The sequence below is a fragment of the Pleurodeles waltl genome, chromosome 9, assembly GCF_031143425.1.
Source record: "Pleurodeles waltl isolate 20211129_DDA chromosome 9, aPleWal1.hap1.20221129, whole genome shotgun sequence".
Classification (NCBI taxonomy): domain Eukaryota; kingdom Metazoa; phylum Chordata; class Amphibia; order Caudata; family Salamandridae; genus Pleurodeles; species Pleurodeles waltl.
The window spans coordinates 745255574-745276004 of NC_090448.1; the positions used below are offsets into that span (position 1 = coordinate 745255574).

Here is a 20431-nt window from a genome sequence, read left to right on the forward strand (position 1 = left end):
ACTTAAAATCCATCTGTGCCTTACAGCCTGTCTCCAATCCATGTCTGGGTTGGGCTGGTTGACAGCTCCCTTGTGCATTTCACCCAGACAACCAAAAACACAGGATACTTAGTCACACCTGCACTCATCTGCAAACTGAATGGGTCTTCCTGGGCTGGAGGGGTGGAGAGGCCTGACACACGTTTCAAAGGCTAGTGGCCTGCCCTCACAAAATAGACTGCCAAACCCCCTACTGGGACCCTGGCAGACAGACCTGTACTGAAAGGGGACCTTGTGCACTTCAAAACCACACGTTGAAGTCTCCCCCCACTTCAAAGGCACTTTTGGGTATATAAAGTAGGTCCCTGTCCCCACCAACTCAGACACTTCCTGCGACAGACACTCTGAACCAGATTCTGCAACCTGCCAAGATGAGCCTCCTGGCTGCCCAAAGGACTCACCTGGACTGCTTTGCTGTGAAGGACTGCTGACTTGCTGTTGCCCTGCTGCCTTGCTGGACTCTGACTCTGCTGAAAAGTGCTCTCCAAGGGCTTGGATTGAGCTTGCCTCCTGTTCCCGAAGTCTCAGTGCCAAAAACACTTCTGCTCTTCAAGGAAACTCCTTGTGCGGTGAAAATCGACATACACCCTGCTGGAATTGACGTACAGCCTGCCCAGCGGTGAAAGAATCGCCTCATCGCCAAACAGGAACGACGCAGCCCGGCTCCCAGAGTGGAGATCGACGCAGCGCCTCCATTGTGACTGGAACTTTGACGCACAGCCATACCGGATCGATGCATCTCTGAGCCGGAACAACACAGCCTGGCTTCCTGTGTGAGGAATCACGGCAGCGCCTGCCATGCTACAGAAACTCTGACGCATCGCCATACTGGATCGATGCAGCACCTGTGACTTCATTTCACACACCCAGATTTTCCGTTCGTCGTCCCTGGGCGTCAAAAGACGGAGTGCCGGCAATCAAAGCCCTTGCAGCGTGGAAAGAATCGATGCATCATCTGTACCGTGACTGGAAATCCGACGCACACCTTCCTTTTTCCATGCATCTCCTCCTCTGCGGTCTTCGTGCTTGTAATTGTGACGCAAACCAGGTACTTTGTGAGTATAAAATACAATTGTTGATTTTTAAGAACTTAAGACTCCTCATATCATTTCAAAAGTGATATTCCAACTTGTGCTTATCAAATCTTGATTGCTTTGACCTTAATTTAATTAGATAAGTATCTTATATTTTTCTGAACCTGTGTGGTGTATTTTTGTGGTGTTTTCACTGTGTTATTGCATGATTTATTGCACAAATACTTTACACATTGCCTTCTAAGTTAAGCCTGACTGCTCAGTGCCAAGCTACCAGAGGGTGGGCACAGGATAATTTGGATTGTGTGTGATTTACCCCGACTAAGATTGTGGTCCCTACTTGGACAAGGGTGTATACCTCTGCCAACTAGAGACCCCATTTCTAACACAGGCAAATTGTGATTTTTATAGTGGAGAGAGGGCACTGCAAAGATCAGTGTCTTGGTACCCTTGTGCTTATGACAGCCTGTCCCGACCCTGAGCATGGAGCTCTGGTCTCCTCATAACCCGCAGTTGGCCGAAATGTGGATTTTCTGTATTTTAGATAGATTTAGTGGGAAAATTAATTTCAATCTGGAGTTGCACTGATGCTGGGATTGCAAATGGAGGAGCTCTTTTTTTAATATGTGGAAACAATGTCTCTAGGTGTTTCTGTGTATCCATTTGAACTGTCTTGCAATGATTTGAACTGCATTGTTTTTTTTATATACTGAGGCTTAATGTCTGTCCATAGTTTGTATTTCCTATTGGCTGTTTTTTGGCCGCATGTAGGGCCTGACTATACTCCTGCTTCCCAGAAAAGCTATTGCAATTAGCCTCTGTCCACTTTCCTTCCCTACCAAGCCACTATTTAATCCCCCCTCCCACACTTGGAGTGTTCAGTCCACCTGTCCAGGTAAAGGGTAAAGAGTTTAAGGGTGGCTTCCTATGTCCTCTTCCCTGTTTGGACTTGTTAAGGCATGGAAAGTTACTAGGGCCAGACAACCTGATCCTCCAGCAAAACACGTTGTCCTTATCTCTTCCCCCTTCCCCTTAAGCTAACATCTTCCACCTACAGGTTTCTTCGATCAAAACCAGGGGTACAGTGTATGCAGTTCAGGTGGATTTCTGCATGGTATGCACTCAAAACTTTACTTGTGGCCCAACAGTACCTTCAAGGTTGGGCCTCTAGTGCTCTTGAGTGGATACCTTATAGCAGTTTCTGACAGTCTAACACTATCTCATGGGTTTGTGCTGGTACTTCACCTGCGTGGACTCCATAAAATAATTTCCAGTGGTTTCAGAGTGCTGCCTTTTGTCAGGCTCCTATTACTCCAGATTCGACACCATGTAGTATTTACAGATGATCTAACGGTGCCTCCTGGGGATAGGCCCCTATCGTGTCTGGGTGGACTCCATAAAGTAATTGTTGGTGGTTAACAGTGCCTTCTGAGGATAAGCTCCTATTGCTCCTGGGAAGACCTACATATAGTCAATACTTATGGGCTAAACAATGTCTCCTGAGATTGCTCTGTTTTGCTCCTGGGTGGAGTTCAGAAGTGATAGAAGTATCACTTTATATGTGCCATCTTCAAAGAGAGTCTGCAGTCCCTCGCTTTCTCCTATGCCCTCCTCCTGCTCTCTTTGTGTTTTCCCCATACCCCCACCCTCCTCCTGCTCTCCATTGTGTTTCAGCCACCCCAACCACCACCCGCTCTCTGTTGTTTTTCATCCACCCCACACCCTCCTCCCGTTCTCTGTTCTTTTTCTGCCAACCCCCTGCCTACTTCCGCTCTCTGTTCTTTCAACCTCTGTTGTTTCACCCACCACCCTGCCCTCCTCTTCTGTCTCTTGTTTCAACTCCCCTCCAAACTCCTTCCACACTCTTCGTTGTTTCAACCTCATGCACTCCGTTGTTTGGTCCACCCACAACTTCTTCCTGCTCTCCATTGTATTTCCAAACTTCCCCCCTCATGTTGCTGGACCCGTCTACCGCCCGCATGCGCTGTTTTATACATATTGTACAGCAGCGCAGGCTGCTGGGCAACATGTCTTAAAGGGAAAAAAGCCCTATGATTCGGTCAGTGCTGGCTGCTTCATCATGCTTATTTTTTCTGTAACGATGTTGCACACCTGCTTGGGCTGCTGTGCAACATGTAAAAAAAAACATTGACAAAGCCAATACATTTGACATAGCATGTTTTTAAAGCAGCCTTTTCTCTACATCTGACAGGGTTGCTTAAAAAAATATAATTCATGCAATCTGAATGCAGGGATTGAAGTCTGCTGTCCCTCCAAAGCCTCCACCACCTGCACTCGCAGTCAGGTGGTGTGAGGGCTACTTCCTCATACATATTAATTTAACAGGAGTTTTTGCAAGCTTGTGCTAATGGGAATTTTGCGATGTGACTAATTAGTACAGCAACTGCAGCACAAAATGAAGGTCCGGTGGTATGTAAAAAACACCAACTGCTTAATGACATCTGTCGTACTTCAGACACATCGTATGGCTTCCTTATCCATTACTAACTCCGTACTTTATTGCTCGTATACATTCTATCCTTATTCTCCCTCTTTCAGGGTGGAAGAGATCGGAATCTATGCCCTGGCACTGACCAGACTTTCTGGGGAGCTCACTTCTTAGGTCTAGTAAAAACTAACCCTTCCACCTGCCCATTCAACCTTTGACCTACAGATTAGAACTCATGCTCAGATGTTTGATATTGTTGATAAAGGAGTTTATTAATAAGCAGGGCCACTGGCATTTAGTGGCGTAACTCAAAATGAATGTGAGGAGGGGGTCCCTGGGTCTCCCATAACTCAGATATCCATTTGCCTTGGGCTGAATGCCCCCCCCCCCACCCTAAAGGGTTGGACCCTATTCATTCAAATTCACCCATGCACCACAGGGGCTGCATTTGGAATTGTGTGATTCTGTGGCCAATTTTTTTTTGGCACAAGTATTGATTTGAGGCATTCACTGCATAAATAATCCATCATCTGCTGCAAACAAAATTATGAAGTAATGTTATCACAAAATATGCCGCATTAGGTCGCGTAATTTGCCTGTTCTTGCCACATAATTTAGTCAAACTTGCTACATAAATTGGTCTTCCAGCTGCATAATCATTATTACACTGGCCTCTTATACAAGGACCCGAGGTGAACGTGGTCTAACAGTTTCCACAGTGACTGCACAATGGTCACCACTGGGCTCTGACAGTTGCCAGTTCCTTCCTGAGTGGAACAAGAACCAGAGAGGTGATAAAATTCCCTCTGCCTGCACCAGCCTAGTGAGTCATCCCCTATCACTCCCGTCCTAGAGAACAACAAGGAACGAGATAGGAAGGACTCTAGAGAGATTATTTGGAGTGGTTTTGTTTGAGAGAATTTACCAGAATGAAAACAAAACGGCTCCACCCGTGACCCAAGCGCACGTCGAACAACTTTTAACACGGTGTCACGAAATGGGCGGAGGGAGGCGAGGAAGGGAAGACGATGCCCAACCCGTGGGTGGAATTGGCTTGGACTCTCAGATCTGTGTAACAGTCATCTTGTCCTGCCGAAGCTTGTAACTACTGCCGGCAGCCTACACCCTCCACCCGACAGAAACCGCTCTGCCGTGCGGAGGCGGACACGTGCAGACGCACCTTCTGCTGGGCGGGAAAGCTGCTGGATGTGCGAACGTTTGGATGAACCACGGAGTGGAGAGCGAGGGTGTGTACGTCAGAGCCTGTCTGCTAAGATTCTGGAACCCGTGTAAAGAATTACAAGACGGGAGTCCGAGCGCACCTGCACTGTGCTTTATTCTGTTATAATGCAACATTTGTGTGGCTGTTTAGAGACCTGATAAGGCGGCTCTTCTTGGACGCCCTTTGGGTGGTAAGTGGTTGGAAAGATGGCAATTGTAAGATAACTGTTAATGGTATTAAATCACGCCTTTTCATCCTATGGGCTTTGCCATAGCTTTTGGCTGATGCTGTGCAGCTAATAAAAGAAAACAATGAAAAAAAAGAACTTTGCGATGATGTGTATACGATCATGTGCGAATACGCGCATGCCTGTCACCACACATGCGCACACATATATTATGATGTAGCTGCCATTTCAATTCTTTTGCCTCTTGGAGCAGCAGATTTTTAAAAAAACGTAAATGTGTGTGAAAGCAATTTTGAAAAAAAAGTAAGATCTTGGGAGGCGCAAACATAAAACGAGGAAGGAAAGCCACTTAAGAAGTAACAAACGATAATGACAAGAAAGTCAACCAATGTTAAGCAGTGGACTGACTCCAAGTCCACTGAAAGTTTCTGATATGGACCTTAAGTGGTCTTTTTGCAACAGAGAGCAAAATAGACTAGTTTTAGACTGAGCCTGCTGGAAGACGCATTTGATTCGCAATCATCTCAATTAAAAACGTATTCAGCACTTACAGTGTCATTTAATTTTTGCTGTAAAAATGTTTGTTGTGGCGGTTTCATACATATTGTTGCTGAAGATTTCACAGTATGATGGAATGGTGTCGATCACACCTCTGAAACATCTTAAATACCCGAGGCTAACCTGAAATGAGGGTAGCTCACCAGTATTTTCATTCGTAAAAAAAAAAAAAGGCATGTTTTTCTTAGGAGCCCACTGCAGGGGTCGGCAAATATCAAGCCTGCCTAGTCTTGATTCCATTTCATGCCTGTTACTTCCACCACCCTTCACCTAAAGTTTATTTATCTCATTCTTAAAAGTTGTTTTTCAACCCTGTTTTCTTCTTTTCTCTCTTTGCCACTGTTTTCTTCCTGTCTTTTATTTCTTCTTTCTTCCTTTTGTCTTTTTCCTCCTCTTGCTCTGTGGCAAAGTTTGAGGATGACAAATAAGTCCGGATCCCAAAAAATGAGTGCCGGTGCCAGGCACCTGCAAAAACAACAAAATGATGGATGGAATGCCTGAATTAATCTCAGCTGCTGGCAATCGCTCAGAACAGCATCCCAATCCATTGTTTTCTGATCACCATGCCTCCTCAGTTTGAACCCAGCCATATGCAAATCAGTCTTGACTGTAGACCTCATGGGAACAGTCCCATCCGACTAGGGCGAAACTGGTCCTGGGCTGCTTGTGTTTTGGCTAAGGGAGGACCTGGCTTGGCAGATCGGGCTGGTCTGTTCCTTTTGTTGCAGGGTCAAGACTGGTTTGCATATAGCTGGGTCCAAACTGAGATGGTATGGTGTGGAAAATAACAATGGATTTGAATGCGGCTCAAGTGATTACCAGTGGCTGAGATTAAAACAAGCATTCCATCCATCACTGTTTTGTAGAATTACGGTGCCAGGCATCTGCCACCACTTACACAAATTGATTCTACATTTTATCCTGGAGGAGGCTACCTGCCCAAAGATCCAAGTACCTGATGTTATGTCATGTTATGTGGATTTTGTACAGTGGATTTCACACCCATAGTGTCTCTCTTGGCACTGGAAAGATTTCCACTGCCGCCAGTCTGGGTCACAGGCTGCCAACATTTGTTGGGTAATGAAATAGGCTTGAGCAAGTAGGTAGGATTTTACCTCATTTTTGTTTTCTTCTCTGATAAAACACCAGTGAGTTCCACTGTCAGGAGAGGTCAGGAGAAGGAACAGCTGTCCCTTTTTAGAAGTTTATAACTTGGAATACCAGTAGGGCTTAGGTGGCGAGTTGGTTGCGCTGGGAATATACGACCACTTCAGTTTAGCAGTGTCCATTTTGACTGCATTTTGAAAAGCTGAGGTTTGTTTGCCAGGTTTTTATTCACACCTAGGAATACATTGTCTGACTAGTCTATAGAAGATCTGCATTTGGAAGAGCAGACTAAAATGACCTCTTGTCAGTGCGTCTGACAGTAAGCATGTGGTGCTGGGTGGGTACACGAGGGAAGCTGTGCACCCAATATCATAACGTAAATGTACTATGACCATTGGCTGAGACATAATCTAGGGTGACAGCACCACATCCACATGGTGTTGCCTCTTCCCGCATAGCCTGCTCAAACGCAGATGTTGAAAGGTGTTGCTGTCATTTCAGTTGTGCTATATTTTGCAGTAATTCCCAGTGGACCTTTCCTAAAGATGCCAATGCAGGGTACTTCAATGGTATTTATCTTTCCAGTTAGTTTTTTTTATTGTGCTGCTGCTTCACGAGATTTGTCCATGTGACTTGTGCAGCGCTGGATGTTCGAATCTCCAGCAAATCGACTATGGTTGATATCTGGTTCGTCAATGTTTATACCTTCTGGTGTGAAGGAGAGCAAGCAGCTAAGCTTTCTAGCTCGTTGCATCCAAGTTGAGTTACATGCACTCGTTTTTACCAGACCAGAAGGTTTGGCTGTCTGTTTCATCGTTATTTCAATCTTTTCCAGTGCTGTCATCATCCTCTGCTGCGCTTAGATTAGTCCCAGAGGTCCTCCTACCTAATCTTCGCCCCCTCCCTGAAGAAAAATAAATGGGGGTACGATTTGCAAAAGGTTTTCTGCCACTTACTCTTGTAGTTCTCTCAATTTACTCCTGAGTTCCACGATTAAATCAAGAGTAACCCTGGGGTACTCCTTGCTTCAGTGCTTAATTAAAAAAAAACATGAGTGCCAGGCCCAAAGTATTTCATGAGAGGCCACAGGAGGCCATAGCAGCTCGTACGCCGTACCAGCGCTGCAAGTGCCTGTACCACCATTACCTTCTAACAATAACTCTATCATCTGTGCCAATTTGGATTATTCCATGTAACAAAAACTGTAAAACTGGCCTGGACGAAATATGGTTATGCTTTTCTGTACTGAATTTGAAAAATCTTGTTTTCTCAAAAATATACGGAAAGAAGCACCATATGGTGACCACTCAGACATAAGTGCTTAGATGGAGAAAGAAGCGCTGATACCAGCAACATCAGCACACATTAAACTACCTTCTGGAACAAGCCGGCTGTGCTATAAGGGTAAGTCACCCCACCTTATTGAAAAATCCTTACTAATCGGGACCGCAGTGTTCCAAATCAAACAAAATATCACCCTTGCTCCCCGCCGTCTTAGCGCACTGGCCCAAATTTTGAAATAATAGCTGATGTTGTAAAACAGGTGAACTGTGAAGTACTGTCAAACCTGCCCTGACCACAGTTAGCCTTTCCTCACAGCTACATTGTGGTCACCATGGAACCACAACAAAAGCCATGTATCTATAACCCGCCTTTACTCATTGCAGAACACAGGATCACAAAGATGGAGGTGGGCATCTGTCCCAGGTAGCATTAGTTGAAACTGCTAAACATATTGCAGTTTGCTACAGAGGCTGACAAAATTGCTTTCAATGTACTGGAGTAATTTTTCAGTTCTGAATCCATCAACTAGGAATTTGCTTGCCTCAAAACAAAGACCTACACTTCACCATCTAAAAGCAGCCACAAGTTAATATAATACAATTTATGCTGCAATTAAGGGGGTTTGGATTCTAACATAAAAGCATTATTTGGTTGAAAAGAGTTTAGACGCAGTCGTGTGGACTAGTGTGGAACTACAGATAGGTACATAACACATTGAGGAAATTGAACTGCTTGCCAACCTTGTAACTCTGACAGGTAGCAGGTGTAGGAATGTACCGTCGCGGAAGAGCCAATGACCCAGGTGCCCTTCTGAGTGAGAAAGGCCACCTGGCTGTGGACATCTTACTAGATCGGTTGCCGCCTTTGGTGCCTTTGAGCACTGTGTTCTACTGGAAGTGCTGGAGGGAGCTGCTGGCTCTCACAAGCACTTTTTAGAGCAGAGTTCAGAATAAGTGGAACACATTTCTACAGAAAATGTTAACCCTGTTTTGTGAAATAAGTAATTTATTATACTCAACTTGATGAGTTTGTGAAGGTCGTAGAGTATATCACCAGAATACCATGTTTTAAATATTTAGCTACAGAAGTTTAATAGCCAGAATATTCACTACCGAGTGTTCTGAATGACATTGTGGCAGAAGTGTTGCAGCGGTGAGAATTATCCTGAGGTTATATCGATCATATTGTAAAGGGAAAGACTTTGTTTTCTCTGTTTCCCCTTTCGGCGGTAACTGAAGTTACTGACAGAATCAGAATTAAGAGTGATGCCGGGCACCACGCAACCAATGATTTCTCAGTACACGTTTTACTAGGAAAAAACAAACAAATTGTGGGAGGCCAGGTTGGGACAAAATGTCATTAAACGTTTTGGAATCAGTGGAGAAACACGGATGTCCGAGGTTATGCCCGATTTATTAGTTCAAAACTCATAATGACCCAGTAATTCCTCAACCTAACAATTATCAGTAATTTCAGATGCAAGATTACTGCTGAGGCGGTCCAGCATCACTCATAACCGAGATAAAATGTCTGCTTCACGTACTCACATTAGTGAATTGTCATGGACCACAAAGGCCCCAAAATTCCTCCTGTGATGTGTTAAATGTGTGGGTGGATGTGATGGTTATTGGGCCCTACCTTAGAGGGCTCCTGTGCAAACTTGCATTAAGTGTCATGCTTTTGTAACGCAGGATGAAAATAGCAGAAAGGGGTACTACTAAAGTATCTCATGATACCACCTGGATACCAAGATACCATTAGCCATCCTTTGGATTAAACAGGAGAATATCGAATCCCAAATATCGAAGGGACAGTGTATTGTGTCCACAATAACGTGGGACAAAGTAGTAAAAGTGAAGTGCACAAGGGATGTATGGATGTACTCTCCTTAACTCCACACCTGTATACCTTGAAGATGTGTAACACCAAGGTACGTATATGTGGAGTTAGGCATAAAAAAATGTATATAAACTTACCTTTTGACATTTTGTCCCTCAGTATTGTGCGAATGATATCCTGTCCTGTCGATATTCGATATTCCCAGCTTTCACCATGCTTTGTCTTTCCTTTCAGTAACTATGCACCCAGAGGGAGCTCCTGGATGTAAAACATTTCCTTTCAGGATATTTAAAATATTGAAGTCCCAATAGAAGTATAGTGGCTGGATGGAGAAGCAATGATAGTCAAGGGTACTGCTGCCTGATTAGATTCCGTGTGTTTTTGTGTTGTAGTGAGTCTATGGTTGCACTTTCATCATCCTTTTACTAATGTTTGCCTGTTTTTGATTATTGCAGTTAGTCTCGGGTTTGTGGCCCAGGCGGTCCCCACCTTCACTGAGATGCCGCCATCCTGCTGTGAGGCGATTGACCTCTCAAGACGAGACTCTGGTTACGGTGAAAGTAGTCCCCTCTACACATCACATGGACCAGAGGATGATGCTGAACGTGTCTCCGAGACGGACAGTGAAATCACAACCTACCTGCATGCCAAGATGACGGTAAGGGTGCTCGAAAGAACCCCCAAGAGAAAAGGACATTATTACCTTCACCTTTATGAGCTGCCCAGAATTCTTCACACTGGCTGGGCTATTTTTTATGAAAAGGCAATTAGTGATAGCACTGCCAGATAACAAGATGGCTGCTTTTATGTGGTGGCTGCTGTATCTCAGAATAATTTGACCGAACATCTATTTATGCTTCCAATGTCAAGAAAAATGAAGCCTACTTTAGATGCCATTTGCTAGCAGGGCCAGCACAAGATATGGGCAGTGTGGGCAGCTGCCCAGGGCCCTGCACATAGCCCACCAACTTGGAGCCCTGCATCAGGAAGACACAGTCAGGCCACCGGTCCTTGTGTGCCCCCTGCCTTTCTAATTGAAAGAAAGTTGTCTTATTGCAATTGTGCCCACAGGAGAGCCCCCCCACTCCAATGGTCCCAGTTGCAAGGAGACACATTCTGCAGGTTTGTCCTGCAATTAGACCTCTGCCCACACTAAGGCACCTTGGGATGCTTGTTGTCCTTCAGTTTACCTCTCCCCCAGTATTAACAAATAAGCAACTCTCCACTTGCAGCCTCTTATGAGCTGTTAGAGGTGCTTTTAGGTGGCTGAGATGGAGGGGCTGCAGTCCAGGAGAGGGCTGCACAAATCAGCTTTAGGAGCAGGGGCATCTATTGAGACTCTAACAGCTTTAAATGTGTCACATTGTATGAAATCAAGAGGGGTCCCAAACTCCCTTTCTGCACAGGGCCCCCAAAATCCCAGCCCCGTCTCATTGCTAGTTTAGCTTCTCACCAAAGACACCTGCACATTCAAGTAGCAATGGTGCTTAAAGCGTCTCCCTCCCTCCTGTCTGAGCTGAGCGGCTGGAATCTTGTGGCAATGTAGGAATATGTTATAAATCGGGGTGGCGAAATTATGGAGCAACCAAAAAAAATAATACAACATTTTGCAGTGCTGCACATTGCGTACCAGTATTATTTTGCTTTTTTACCACTTTAGCACATATGTTCAGTTTACTAAATGGTAATAGTGTATGTGAAAACGGTTTGCCTCGTTAATACCAGTTTGACTCCTGTTTACAACAGTCAGCAACTGAGTGCTGGTGCTTGAATTGCAGACAAAATTATGGAAACTGTGACCGAGTGCAGTCCCACACAGGTCATCATCTTCAAAACCCTTTGAGTAGACCGAGTGTGCGGAGAGAGCAAGTTCAGTCCTCCTTAGAAGAGTCCTTTTCACCCTCCTTCTAGCTCTCTTCATCCTTCCATCCAATTATCCATCCGTCTGTCCATTCCGTCACCTTTCCATCTATTCACCTATTGCTGTCATTCAACCATCCATGTATTCACTCTTCTGCATCTCTCCATTCTTCGGTCCTTCCATCCACACTTTCACCAGTCTTTTCACTCTTCCATCCAACCTTTCACCCTTCCACCTATCAGTCCTCTCACACTCCCAACCAGTCATTCTTCCACCCGTACATCCTGCCTTTCACTTTTCACATGCCTTCTACCTTCCTTCACGTTGCGTTCCTTCCTTTCTCCTCTGGTTCTTTTTCCCCTTTCTACCTACCCGCCTTTTTTTGCTCTCATCCTTACTTTTGTTTTCGTACCTTTCTTGCTTCATATCTTTCGGATGCTCATTATATTCCCACGTGCTGTTCTCTCTGCATTCTCCCCTGCTTAATAATTCTGTTCCTGTGTTCCCTTCCCTAATGTATGTGTGAGCCCAGCTTACCAGTTTATCGGGCCCAGCCGCAGCCCCCGCCTAAGCTTCTACAATGGGGGATTCCCCGCACCAGGGCAAGGCATGTGTAGGAGGCTGGCCTGGTTTGTAGTGGTACCAAGGGGTACTTACACTCTGCACCAGGTCCAGTTATCCCTTATTAGTGTAGAAGAGGTGTCTAGCAGCGTAGGCTGATAGAAAAGGGTAGCTTAGGAGAGCAGCTTAGGCTGAACTAGGAGACGTGTGAAGCTCCTACTATACCACTGGTGTCATATGCACAATATCATAAGAAAACCCAATACACAGATATACTAAAAATAAAAGTACTTTATTTTTATGACAATATGCCAAAGTATCTCAGTGAGTACCCTCAGTATGAGGATAGCAAATATACACAAGATATATGTACACAATACCAAAAATATGCAGTAATAGCAATAGAAAGCAATGCAAGCAATGTACAGTCACAATAGATTGCAATGAGAGCACATAGGGATAGGGGCAACACAAACCATATACTCTAGAAGCGGAATGCGAACCACAAGTGGACCCCAAACCTATGCGACCTTGTAGAGGGTCGCTGGGACTGTAAGAAAACAGTGAGGGTTAGAAAAATAGCCCACCCCAAGACCCTGAAAAGTGGGTGCAATGTGCACCTAAGTTCCCCAGAGAGCACAGAAGTCGTGATAGGGGAATTCTGCAAGGAAGACCAACACCAGCAATGCAACAACGATGGATTTCCGGACGAGAGTACCTGTGGAACAAGGGGACCAAGTCCAAAAGTCACGATCAAGTCAGGAGTGGGCAGATGCCCAGGAAATGCCAGCTGTTGGTGCAAAGAAGCTGCCACCGGATGGTAGAAGGTGTGGATTCTGCAAAAATGAAGAGGGCTAGAAACTTTCCCTTTGGAGGATGGATGTCCCACATCGTGAAGAAGCTTGCAGAGCTGTTTCCGTGCAGAAAGACCACAAACAAGCCTTGCTAGCTGCAAGGATTGCTGTTAGGGTTTTTGGATGCTGCTGTGGCCCAGGAGGGACCAGGATGTCACCAATTGCGTGAGGAGACAGAGGGGGCGTCCAGCAAGACAAAGAGCCCACTCAGAGGCAAGCAGCACCTGCAGAAGTGCCGGAACAGGCACTACGAAGTGGAGTGAACCAAAGCTCACCCGAAGTCACAAAGGAAGGTCCCACGACGCCGGAGGACAACTCAGGAGGTCGTGCACTGCAGGTTAGAGTGTCGGGGACCCAGGCTTGGCTGTGCACAAAGGAAATCCTGGAAGAGTGCACAGGAGCCAGAGCAGCTGCAAATCACGTGTTACCCAGCAATGCAGTCTAGCGTGGGGAGGCAAGGACTTACCTCCACCAAACTTGGACTGAAGAGTCACTGGACTGTGGGAGTCACTTGGACAGAGTTGCTGAGTTCCAGGGACCACGCTCTTTGTGCTGAGAGGGGACCCAGAGGACCGGTGATGCAGTTCTTTGGTGCCTGCGGTTGCAGGGGGAGGATTCAGTCGACCCACAGGAGATTTCTTCAGAGCTTCTAGTGCAGAGAGGAGGCAGACTACCCCCACAGCATGCACCACCAGGAAAACAGTCGAGAAGGCGGCCGGATCAGCATTACAAGGTTGCAGTAGTTGTCTTTGCTACTTTGTTGCAGTTTTGCAGGCTTCCAGAGCAGTCAGCGGTCGATTCCTTGGCAGAAGGTGAAGAGAGAGATGCAGAGGAACTCTGATGAGCTCTTGCATTCGTTATCTAAAGAATTCCCCAAAGCAGAGACCCTAAATAGCCAGAAAAGGAGGTTTGGCTACTTAGGAGAGAGGATAGGCTAGCAACACCTGTAGGAGCCTATCAGAAGGAGTCTCTGACGTCACCTGCTGGCACTGGCCACTCAGAGCAGTCCAGTGTGCCAGCAGCACCTCTGTTTCCAAGATGGCAGAGGTCTGGAGCACACTGGAGGAGCTCTGGGCACCTCCCAGGGGAGGTGCAGGTCAGGGGAGTGGTCACTCCCCTTTCCTTTGTCCAGTTTCACGCCAGAGCAGGGCTGGGGGATCCCTGAACTGGTGTAGACTGGCTTATGCGGAGATGGGCACCATCTGTGCCCATCAAAGCATTTCCAGAGGCTGGGGGAGGCTACTCCTCCCCTGACACCTTTTTCCAAAGGGAGAGGGTGTAACACCCTCTCTCCGAGGAAGTCCTTTGTTCTGCCTTCCTGGGTCAAGCCTGGCTGGACCCCAGGAGGGCAGAAACCTGTCTGAGGGGTTGGCAGCAGCAGCAGCTGCAGTGAAACCCCGGGAAAGGTAGTTTGGCAGTACCCGGGTCTGTGCTAGAGACTCGGGGTATCATGTAATTGTCTCCCCAATGCCAGAATGGCATTGGGGTGACAATTCCATGATCTTAGACATGTTACATGGCCATGTTCGGAGTTACCATTGTGACGCTATACATATGTTGTGACATATGTATAGTCCACGCGTGTAATGGTGTCCCCGCACTCACAAAGTCCGGGGAATTTGCCCTGAACAATGTGGGGGCACCTTGGCTAGTGCCAGGGTGCCCACACACTAAGTAACTTAGTAACTTAGCACCCAACCTTTACCAGATAAAGGTTAGACATATAGGTGACTTATAAGTTACTTAAGTGCAGGCTGCAGTGGCAGGCCTGTGTAAGAATTGTCAGAGCTCCTTATGGGTGGCAAAAGAAATGCTGCAGCCCATAGGGATCTCCTGGAACCCCAATACCCTGGGTACCTCAGTACCATATACTAGGGAATTATAAGGGTGTTCCAGTATGCCAATGTAAATTGGAGAAATTGGTCACTAGCCTGTTAGTGACAATTTGGAAAGAAATGAGAGAGCATAACCACTGAGGTTCTGGTTAGCAGAGCCTCAGTGAGACAGTTAGTCATAACACAGGTAACACATACAGGGCACACTTATGAGCACTGGGGCCCTGGCTGGCAGGGTCCCAGTGACACATACAACTAAAACAACATATATACAGTGAAATATGGGGGTAACATGCCAGGCAAGATGGTACTTTCCTACAGCATGCCGTTTCTTCTGGTTCATCATGAAGCGTAAATTACTCCAACAGGGTGTGTACAAATGCGCGTTTCTTTTCCGAAGCTGGCTTCCTACTCAGAAGGCTTGTTAAAGCTCTCTGCCCCTTCTCTCGCTGCTTTGCATGAGGGACTCGCCTCCTCTTTCCTTTCAGCTGCAGGTAACTTAAGACCAGCAATGACCATTTAGGAGCGGTTGTTGTTTTAAGAAAAAGAATGGGAACTGTTTCCACAAAATGTAAAAGTAGGAATGTTTCCAATACTGCCAGCCCTATCCATGGCACTTTTACTAGCAACTTTTGATCAGTTTGAGTTAGAAACATTTTTTTGTCGTAACCTAGACACTGAGCAGCATTCATGGCCTATATGACATGTACAGTAAACCAACAATTATGCAGAAAATGCAGCAGCCACAGAATCGCATAGTTTCAGTAGCCCTAGTTATGAGAAACCATCCAAGCCATTTTATTTTCATTATAATATTGATATGAAGATGAAACATATGCATTCCTTGTATCCTTAGGATACTTTTCCAGTGAAGTGATTTTAATGACAAAAGTTCATCTCAAAAGCAGGCGAGGGAATGAAACGTCCAAGTCACAATATTGTAGTGCTTGGGAGAACAAACTCAAGACCAGTCTCAGAGCCAAACATAGACATCATTGGCTGATTCTTGAGAAATTCAGCAATATGATAGGCATACAAGATTGAGATATGTGCTTCTTCCCATGCAGGTAGAGAATGGAAATTGCCCAAGGGATCCTTTCCGATGCCACGTGTGCCAGAAGACCTTCTCCTTCCAGCGCATGCTGAACCGTCACCTCAAGTGCCACAATGACATCAAACGGCACGTCTGCAACTTCTGCGGCAAAGGCTTCAATGACACCTTCGACCTCAAACGACATGTCCGAACACACACGGGTAAGGAAGAACCCAACTGAAACTGACAAACGTATGCCTTTTCTGCCATTTCGAGTACCAGCAGCCAATAGCTGGTAGCTCATTCTGTCTTGAAGGATCACTCTCATCTCTCCCACATGCAGATCACCTTAACACAGAGGTCTTCAAACTGGGGTCAGGCCCCCCTAGAGGGGCCTCAAGTGATCCCGGGGGGGGCCCAGACTCTGGCCAAAATAAATATTATACAGATAACAGGCCTTTGTTTTAAGCAGAAGCATGTTATTGCAGTTGTAAAAAGGTAACAGTACTTAACTGCAATGTTTAAATAGGTTTAGACATATTTAAACATTGCCATGTTTATAAAATAATTGTGAAAAGTTCTGAGGGGGACCCAATGATTTTTATTTTTCAACTGGGGGGGGCGCGGCATTAAACAGTTTGGAGACCTCTGCCTTAACACAATAACTGCACCCCAGTGGTCCTCACCTTGATATTCTGTTACTTCGTACAAAGGATCCAAGTCACAAAATAAAGACAACACCCTTCCAATCACAGATCCTACATCGTGTAGTATGCTCCCAATCTATGCAAGCACTTCAGAACCCCACAGCGGGATAGTAAGCGCTATATAAATGTAGCAGTTCAATACATTACAGTACCATTGTGGATTCCTAGCTCTTTTCTCCATCCAGGTTAAAGTGACTGGTTTGCGTGTTGTTAATGTAATATACACACCAGTGCTTAATTTGTAAATAAAAACGTGCCGGTGCCCAAAGCCCTCCTCTTAAACATGCGGCTGCTACAATTAAATGTGCGAGCATTGAATACTGAGGCAGCATAATCCTGAAGCCATCTCGGGCCTCTTCAATCCATATAAAGCCACTCCCTGCCCCTTCAGCTCACTCTAGCAGCTTTCTAATTTCTCCCTTTGTGATGCTTTTTTGTTTTTGTCTTCCTCCGTCTTTCCCAAATGTGTCTTTTGCTCGCAGCAAATACTTAAGGTAGAAGACTAAGCGCCGGCCCTCAAAAATAAGTGCCAGTGGTCAGCACCGGAAACAACAAGCACAAATTAAGCACTGATACACACCAATTATTTCCAGCACATCCGGCCATGGGCATGGGTAATAATAAAAACTAACTTTATCGCTTCAAACCACACTTCTGTCGTGTCTCAACACTGTAAGTTTCTATAAGTTACTATTACCTAATTCATGGTACTCAATTTAGCAACCTCATAAGGCTGAAAGGCTAAGGGGCACATGTACGTACCATTTTTCCTGTCACAAACGACATGATTTGCAGAATAGACCATTTGCAACAGGAAAAAAACATTTTGGTATGTACAGATCCTATTTTGCGATTCAGTAATCTATTTCATGAATTGCAAAATAGGTCTGCGAGTCGCAATTAGGAAGGGGCGTTCCCTTCCTAATTGCAAGTCGCAGCGCAATGTAGCATTGTTTTGTGACCGTGAATGCGGTCACAAAGCAATCGCAGTTAGCACCAGTTTCAAACTGGTGCTAGCCCATTCGCAAATGGGAAGGGGTCCTCATGAGTCCCCTTCCCCTTTGTGAATGGCTGCAAAAATATTTTTTCAGAGCAGGCAGAGGTCCCACGGACCACTGCCTGCTCTGAAAAATTTAAAAAAAAACTTTTCATTTTTGTTTTTGAAATGCATCTCGTTTTCCTTTTAGGAAAATGGGCTGCATTAAAAAAAAAAAACTGCTTTATTTAAAAGCAGTCACAGACATGGTGGTCTGCTGTCTCCTGCAGGCCACCTTCCCTATGAGGGCGGCCATTCCCAATGGGGTCGCAAATTGTGACCTACCTCATGAATATTCATGCGGTAGGTCATTTGCGACCCCATTGCGAATCGCAAACTGTGTAAAGTACTCTGTTGCACATCCAGTTTTGCGACTCGCAAATTGTGAGTGGCTAAGACTCACAATTTGCGAGTCACAAAACCGGATCTTTGTACATGTGGCCCTAGATGTGTCTGCCATGACTCAGACTTGTGACTTTCACATCACGGATTGCCAGCAGCGATCGTTCAAATGTCTATGCCATCCAGCTCGCTGTCAAAAAGATACAACCCACTCGAAATGCTCACTCAACCCCAGCTAACACGGGGACGATAGAGCCAGTAAATCCCCATACCCCTGAATAAAGCAGCAGCATACAAGAGAGTCCCTTAACTATGACTTTCATGTCCTTAGGGTTTGGCTGTAGCCACTGTTGACACCGCTATCAATCTTAAGTATCCTTTAAAAGGGCAGTTCTTCCCCTTGCATCAGCAGAAAAGAGTATCTACTGCAATCAGAAAGCCACCACTTACTCTGGTAGTGTGTAGTATGCCAGCAAGAGCCAATATTAGGATGGTATGCCAGAGTATGCAATAGCATTTATGTCCACCACAGCCTCCACTACCTCTGGCTCATTAGATATTGAGCTTCACCAAATGTAAAGAGCAGTGGTGCTCCGGCTTTGGTGACTTTCAGGGCAGGTCTGAACCCACTGGGGAGTGGTGTGTCGAAAGCTGCATCTTGGAGCGGGACCAGCATGGTGCTTTAAGGACATTGATTATAACAGAGACTACCACGCTGGTGGTAGAAAATTTATTTTATGGAATGGGCACTTTTGAGTCAATTTATGGTCATAAAATTGTCTTTCCGTATGTGAGACTGAATACATTTGCCATTCAAATAGGAGAACATTGGTACACCCAGTCTTCTGAGAGGAGTGGCTCCAAGAGACAGTCATTTTGGCCACCTTTAGAGGCGAATGAAGCTCATTACTGCTGACAGCTGTTGTAAGGAAGCCATGTTCCTCTGTGCTCCTGTACACTGGAAGCCACACTACTTCAGTCAACATGGTTCGTTCGTCAAAAAAAAAAGGAAGTTAATGGTTATGTGTCATTTTAGGTTTTTGTTGATGGATCTGATGTGACTAGTCCATGTTCTCGAAAAATCCTGTTAACTGGTCAACTGTATGTACGTGCATGGGCCACATGGGATGGTCCATGAACCTCCTGGAACCTCCCATATGTGTGACTATTGCTCGCTGTCTGAGGATATATCTGCCTCTGTGTGAGCTTGTTTGCCAATTTAAAGGCAGGCCTTTACATCACCAGAGAATTTCCGTCTGGTGTTATTTGACAAAGTCATGGTTTGTCTTTGCCCATTGGAGGATTTAAATAATCAGGTACGTGGAAAGTGAGCAAACAGCAGATCTGATCCTCATATTGGAAAGTGAAAGCTGTTGATCAAATCTAATAAAGCCCGCCCCAAAGTTTCAACTTAATAAAAAATAGTATTAATAACATTTATAAAGCTGTGCTTTCATTACAGAAACTCCTTTTGCCCCTGTCTTGTGGATTTCATTTTATGCGTCCACGCTTAAATGTAAGATGGAGGGATCACTTTGCCTTCAGCTTAAATGAGAATGAAACAGCTTAAAACTTCCAATTGTGCAAAGTTTCCGTAGGCCGCAACTCCTTTTCTGCCCTGGCTCCTAAGATCTGGAACAGGTTTCCTGAGGAACTGAAATCTATTCCATCTCACTCACTCTTTAGGAAATGCCTAAAAGCCTAGCACTTTACACTTTTATTTTTTTCCTTCGTTCACAGTTCTTTCTATAGCACCAAGAGTCCTTCAGATGATTGATTTGCGCTTTACAAATTCTAACTTATCTTAACATATAGGACGGAGTAGAAGCTGAGGTAAACAGTTGATGTAAAGAGTAATGAGAAAATATAGAGGATAGATGATCTGAACACACTGAAAGCCAGACCGCAAAGCGTGCATCAGATGTAAGCTTTTCTGTCTTCCCAGCACATCAGGGTACAAACTGGTCGCAGACCCTGCAAAGATGCTTTCCCAGTATCTCTACTTCGATTCCTTTTCCCTCAAGGCACACCAAGATTTACACCTTCTCTTTCTCTTCCTAAAGAAGGAAGACTTTTAATGCATTTCATGATCATGCATATTGAATCCAAAAAATAAATTGCCGATCCTAAGACTGAAACTCATCCACCATGTGCTTAATTTGTGAACAAAACATAAATAAATAAATATGTGCAGGCAGCAAAGTTCTTCTTAGAAGCCCGCTGCTGGAGCTGTTAAATATTGAGATTACTGAATGTCAGGACTCCCTTACTGACTCACTGCCTCTGTATTTCACTATTGCAGGTTCTGTTTCATCTTAGCGTCATCCATTTGTCACTGTCCCCAAATATAAATGCTGCTGCCAAAAACGTGCAACCACCATCACACATTAAGGCATTAAGTTCAACATCAAACCAATTATACGTGTGGACAGGTCTATGTGGCATACATTTATAGGTTGAAACAAGTCCTACGAATTGATAAT

The 20431-nt window shown here is 45.2% G+C and overlaps 1 protein-coding gene across 1 annotated transcript in view; it reads left to right on the forward strand.

Annotated features, from left to right (window-relative positions):
* Positions 1–20431, forward strand: part of OVOL1 (ovo like transcriptional repressor 1) — a 45323-nt gene that overhangs the window by 18485 nt on the left and 6407 nt on the right. Inside the window, exons 2-3 of the mRNA XM_069207872.1 lie at positions 10175–10377; positions 15898–16084. Of these exons, the coding sequence (XP_069063973.1) occupies positions 10175–10377; positions 15898–16084 (390 nt within the window). The remainder of the gene's footprint in view (positions 1–10174; positions 10378–15897; positions 16085–20431) is intronic.